The sequence below is a fragment of the Cyprinodon variegatus genome, unplaced genomic scaffold (assembly GCF_000732505.1).
Source record: "Cyprinodon variegatus isolate N-32 unplaced genomic scaffold, C_variegatus-1.0 Scaffold205, whole genome shotgun sequence".
NCBI lineage: Eukaryota > Metazoa > Chordata > Actinopteri > Cyprinodontiformes > Cyprinodontidae > Cyprinodon > Cyprinodon variegatus.
The window spans coordinates 414,441-420,839 of record NW_015150658.1 but is presented as its reverse complement, the minus strand read 5'-3'; the positions used below and the strand labels follow the sequence as shown (position 1 = coordinate 420,839).

General features: G+C 38.8%; 1 protein-coding gene across 1 annotated transcript in view; it reads left to right on the top strand.

Annotated features, from left to right (window-relative positions):
• Nucleotides 1–5,548, top strand: part of wdr25 (WD repeat domain 25) — a 41,713-nt gene extending 36,165 nt beyond the window's left edge. The window contains exons 5-7 of the mRNA XM_015379990.1: nt 1,426–1,596; nt 2,107–2,247; nt 5,277–5,548. Of these exons, the coding sequence (XP_015235476.1) occupies nt 1,426–1,596; nt 2,107–2,247; nt 5,277–5,498 (534 nt within the window). The 3' untranslated portion in view covers nt 5,499–5,548. The remainder of the gene's footprint in view (nt 1–1,425; nt 1,597–2,106; nt 2,248–5,276) is intronic.
• The last annotated feature ends 851 nt before the right edge of the window (nt 5,549–6,399 follow it).

Below are 6,399 nucleotides of genomic sequence, written 5' to 3'. Positions count from 1 at the left end.
CTTAATGTAGTTGCGCTTTGCTTTATGTAGTTGCGATTTCCTTAATGTATTTGCGCTTTTAGATTTGTAGTTGCAGTTTGCACTTCAGGGCCACCGTAGAAATGTCACCTTCTAGAAATCTGCAAGCTTGCATTAAAAATTTCTCCTAGGTAATTTGGTTAATCAGATTTCTGACGCACTGACATAAAACAGCAACCCTTACTGGATGCCGAGACCATAGAGTGAAAAGGCTTTTTGTTTTTGCCATAACTGTTTATCACCTTGCAGTTCAGGCTAAGAAATAAAGGTGTTCATTAAAATTTCATGATTTCTTTTACAAAACCTTTGTTTTGCCCTTAAAATAATATTCAATTGAGAAAACAACAAAGTTTGACTATAAATGAAATATTTAGTACATATAGTGTTTGGTTCATAGAACACAAAAGTGTTTTTCTTAGTTATGTATTAAGGCTTATTCTCCTACACCTTAAAGTCACAGCATTTAGGTTCAATTGTATAAAAAGCTCTGCCCTGAGCTCTCTATGATGCTTTACAAGCAAAATCCAGTGCATGTGGTTCTGATCTATTCATACATCCTAGTAATCTCTCTTCCAATAAAAGAACCACACTGACTTCGCCTTTAATTGAGAGAAGATATTTAAACTGTGAAATTCTTTTCTGTTTTAGGTCAGTTAAAATTACCCAAACTATTTCTTATTGCTTAAAATCATGGGAGAATTCAACATCATATGGTTTAAGATGGAGACTGGTTCTACATCCCAGAGATAAATATGCATGGATGGAAATATGCAAATCAGCCCCAAATATAAGCAGAAGACCTTGTGAGGATGAGTGCTAAAGCTGATAAAAGAGTTATTATTCACAGTGAAACAAGTCCTGAATAAGAAAGACGCTATTGCTATAAAAGCAACATGAAAAGAGAAATTATAGTTTCCTCGGGTGCAGAGACTTTAATTATTCAGAGACAAGTGATGTGGCCTGATGAGACCAAAAATCAAGGGCTTGTTAAAACTGACCATGGTTACTTCTGCAGTGGAACAAGGAAGAAGAGTTATAACCTGAGAAAAAGGTTCCCACTGTGAAGTACGGCGGCGGAAGCATCATGGTGTGTAGCTTTAATTGTTATAGAAGTTGTGAAAATTTTTACATCTCAAGGTATCGGCCTTGTTAGAGGAATAAAGGCAATGTTTTAGGAAGGCAGTTTTAAAGCCTTCATCTTATACTGGAGAAAGTTATGTCTTTAATGGAAGTTTACATTTTTATGATGGTTTTGGCATTTAGCAAAAAAAAAAAAGCACAAACTGGATTAAACTGTCAGACAATTCATGAAAAAAAATATTGTTTGTGTTTTTGCAGCACATATGAATATTGAATTTCAGCTGTAAGATATAACTAAAGATATTTCTGTTTTTTTTATTTTTTTAGGCGGTTAAAGCTTACAAAGCAGCGATCCAGCAGACCTTGGACATCCTGTTTCTTAGCGGTGGGTCAGATTTCATAACGAGCTCTGACTGCGTTAGTCGAGACTCCGCCGACCGCACCCTCATCGCCTGGGACTACCACAGCACAGCCAAGATTTCTAACCAGATCTACCATGTAAGTAGCTGTGATGCTACATTCAGACCGCATGCAGCAGAAGCAGCAAAAAACACATGTTGTGCTTCATTTTTAATGCTTATACAAGTTTGTTCTGACGCGTGGCTGAAGCATCTTTGCTGCTCTAGCTGCGCAGTCGAAAAGTTGGTCTGATGCGTATTGGACGGAGCTACACTATCCTTTCTTTCCCTGTAACAATGGCAGCTATATTTGCTGTTATGAGTGGGTAAAAAGTAGTTTTAATTATGTTTTTAAGTGAGAAATTCCACCTCAAAACTTACAATCCGGCCTTCAAATATAGATTCATGTGTTCACTTCCTGATCTGGATCAATCCTTATAAAACTGGCAGATATTGACGGCAGCAGAGTTCTGCAACATTTTTTTTTTACTACTAATATCATTAACCATTATACACAATATACACTATTAATTGGATAATTTAATAAAAACTTTTAAGTTCTCCTTGTTCATTTTAGATTTTTTATTACATAAACTTATTTCGTCAACAGGAGCGTTACACGTGTCCAAGTTTGGCCCTTCACCCCCTTGAGGAATCATTTGTTGGCCAAACCAATGGGAACTACATCGCACTGTTCTCCTCACAAATGCCCTACAGAATGAACAAGAGGCGGCGATTTGATGGACATAAGGTTGGTAATTACCCTGGGCTGAGGGTGAAGGCGGCAGAACATGTTATTGCCAACAGTGCATGCACAAATATTCACACCCCTTCAACTCTTTTACATTTTAACACAAAATAACAACTAAAAAGCATTTTATTGGGATTTTTTGGTAATTGATCAAAACAAAGAAGTGCCTGGTCAGATGAGACATAAATTCTTGAAAATGTTAATTTTGCACATTACCCTTAAGACACCTTCCCTCACTGTAAACATGATTTCGATAGCATCATGCTCTGGGAGTTGTTAGAAGAGTGAAGCTGACAGAACCGGTGGGAAAATGGATGAAGCTAAAAACAGGACATTCCTGGAAGAAAACTTTTTAAAGTTGTAGGGAAGTCATATTTACATTTCAAATAATTCTGACCTAAACATTTATATAAATGTACTCAGAAGATATTGTCCCAAAAGTTAGAAAATTTCTATTTAAAAGAAAATCCTGTCTTAAAATCGGTGTTTTTTTTCTTCGTTATCTTTAGCCAGTTAGTTATATGTCAGCTTGTACACCTAAATTCTGCCAATCATATATCAAAGGTCACCTGTCAATCGAATTGTTTTGGTCAAAGCATCTTGATTCATATGTTGCAGCTAATATACGCAACAGTTGAAATAAGAAATAAGAATAATTTACTTTACCATTGAGTTCCGTCCCAGTGTTCATGGGGATGGACGTCTGTGTCTTCAGCAGGCGTAGAGCTAACAGAACTGGCAGCGTTGCGAGGCAAGGGCTCAAACGTGTACGGCTGTAAGCCTTCTACACCAAACCAAGCTTCTTCCGCCCTGCCGTTCTCTTCCACAACATCTTTGTTCCCGCCTTCCTCCTCTAAATAAAAAAGTATGACTGAGGAGAATTATCCACGACCTCCGACACTAAACTCTCCTCCTCTTGCATGTTTCTGCTGTCCATAGCGTTCCTTGACAGTGTCGTTTCTAAGTCCCCAATTTTGTGCTAGTAGGTTCCCAATGTAATTTCCCATTGGGAACCTACTAGCACTAAGTTGCTAACTGGTTAGCAAGATGCTTTCGACAAACCAGCCACAATTAGAAATCTTGCTAACCTTCCGCCACAAGAATCCTGCCCTCTTGATAAACGACCAATCCCATTCACTTTATTCACTCGTGTAAAGTCGGGCATCACTCGGGAGAATTCAGAAATGCAACGGCTGGAACAGCCGCTTCGCTACGACTTAAAGGCAGCAAAGTATCGGAGACTGAGGTGGAAGATCTCTCTCATGAATGGTATATTAATTAGAATTAATATACAGCCAGAGCTACTGTAGGATACCAGGAAAATTATTAAAAGAATGTTTGTAAATTTGATATTCAGAATTATTGTAAAAATTAATGTTTAAACCAGTGAGAACGTTTTTTAAACCTTCAGTGATTGAGATCCTGAAGCCACACTTTCTGTCTGTTTGTCTGCCCAATAACAAACGCCCCCTAATGCAGCCACAAAGCACCATTAATACATAAACGTCACTGAAAGTAATTTTTGACCCAAGAATTAGCCTAATTTTCGATTTACAAAATGATTTAAAGGTCATTATTCAGCACTTGATGTTTACTGATGGTCGTCGTGGCCTTTTTAAAAATTCACCATTTTAAGTAACCCCTAAATCCCTCAATCACTATAGAGTGGGGACTATATAGTGCACTTTATAGTGAACCCAGTAAACTGACAATTCTGACAGATGATCTCTACTTTTTGCTCCCCCTTGGTCATGGGACTGTGCATCCCCACATCTTGCATACGGCATCTTTATTTGTCGCCCTTGTGGCAGTGGGCCATTGTCACAACAAATCCCATAATGTTTTGTGCAGAGAGCTCTCACTAAGCATTCCAGGAGATACCTGCTTGTCTTGTGACCATGGATGATCATTACTTGTCAAGGTGCATTGTGGGAAATTTCGAATCCACTACATTTCCACCACTAGACGTTCGAACACTCATTTAAAATGGCATAACCACTATATAGTACCCTATATAGTGTTTAGGACAGATGTTCGGACACAGCTAGAGTGCGGCTTTACGGCAGTCTGATCTCCTCTTAAACACCGGAGCTAACCAAGCTAAAAGTTGATGTTACAAAACCAATATGACCTTTGTTTGATCAGACATATTTTAGATTCTCTGATGTAGGATTTAAACTAGAGATGCGAATGCAGCCTTTTCTTTAAAAATAACTCCATAACTTCTCTGTCTGCTGGTTCAGAGTGATCTGCTATCAGATCCCAAAACACAGAGGAAAAATGGTTTAATTTAGTGACAGTGCAGCGTTGCTAAATGCTTTTAGAGGCGCTAAACCTGGAAGGGATAGGTCTGGCACCCCTAGTGGATAAAAGTTACACGGCATGACTTTAATACCTTCCGTTTCTCTTAATGGGCTGCTCAGTGGAGAAGTGGGTAGCACTGCAGCCTGCTGCCTTACAGCAAGAAGGTTGAGGTCTGATTTCCGGGGTCTTTCTGCATGGACTTTGCATGTTGTCCCTGAGCATGTATGGGTTTTCTCCTGGTACTCCGGCTTCCTCCCACAGTCCAAAAATATGACTGCTGGGTTAATTAGCTTCTCTAAATTCTCCTTATGTGTGAGCATCTGTTTGAATGGTTGTTTGTCTCTGTGTTGCCCTGCGATGGACTGGCGACCTGTCCAGGGTTTCCCCTGCTCTCGCCCGTAGACAGCTGGAAAAAGGCACCAGCATCCCTGCGACCCCGCTTAGGATAAAGCGTTTCAGAAAATGGATGGATGGATGGTTTCTCTTAACATTGGTGGATGAAAAACCTTCACCTTCTGACAGTGGACTTAATATAACTTCATTAACCTTCTTTTGGGAGTGACTTCTGGCGTTGTCAGAATTTTGGTGTGTACATCTGCCGTTGATTGTAAAAATGGCGGCACCCTGCCAGTGCAGTACGTTACTCTTGGTGATTAATAATGATTACGAAACCTTCTTTAGGTGGGGGGTTGATGCTGTTCAACATGCTGTATGTTCTCTTCTAGGTGGAGGGTTATGCTGTTCAGTGTGACTTTTCCATGGATGGTTCCATACTGGCATCTGGGAGCTCCACGGGTACGGCCCACTTCTACGACTATCAGAGTACTCGCGTCCTGCATGCCCTCCAGGCTCACCGCCAGCCCTGCCTGAGTGTTTCACAGCATCCAGTCCTGCCTGCAACTGCAGCCACTTGTGACTGGGCGGGTGAAATAAAAATCTGGAACTGAGATATCAGTGTAAATAAGTGTTCATATGTTTTTAAGAATTATCTGTAAAATAAAAGGTTGAATGTTTAACTCTTCTTGAATATTAGAAGTTATTCTTGATTATAAATATCCTTCTTTTTTTCTTCAAACAGAGATTCATATTTGAATCGTCTTTTCATGTTATTTTGTCTGTCTGGATGCAGACCATTCTCAGCCCGCTGCTCTGTATAACGATCCCATATTTTTAAAAGTTTTTTAAAAGATAAAAGGCAAAAAAATTCAAATCAACTAATCAAACCAGTTATTTTTATCACATATTCTCTCTTCATACAGCTGACAGTTTAATGTGACATTTTTTTTATGATTAGCAGCTAAGAGCTCGCAGAGAGACAAGTGAAGACCTAAGAAAATTAGGCCATCATCCCTCAAAGATTTCCCAGTTTCCTTGAAAATCCTGGTAGTGAGAAACCAGGCAGATGAAAATATTCTTTAAATGTGTTTTTTGATGTCCATTACTAAAATATGAGCCCATTTTTTATGCTCTGCTCTGTAATTGTTTATCTATGTTTAAAAGGTGAAAGTGATGCTGCTCTAAATGTAAAAAAACAAATACCGGTAGGTGAAATTATTTGTTCAGGTTAAATTGAAGCCGCCTGCAACTGGCGAGGCAGTGAAGAGAACAATGTCCAACAAATAAAAGAGAAAAAAAACATTAAGAGGATTGTTTCACAGTTCAGCAAATTTAGGATAAGGGACAATATGACTTTTTTTTTTATCATTTGTAAACACTCAAAGGATTCAAAGTTATAAACATTCCCTATAATAAAAAGAACATATGTCAAAATCCTTCACGTAAGCATTTTAGGCTAAAATGAATTTGTTGAGAATTAATCATTACTACTTTCATCCACTAGGACGTCCG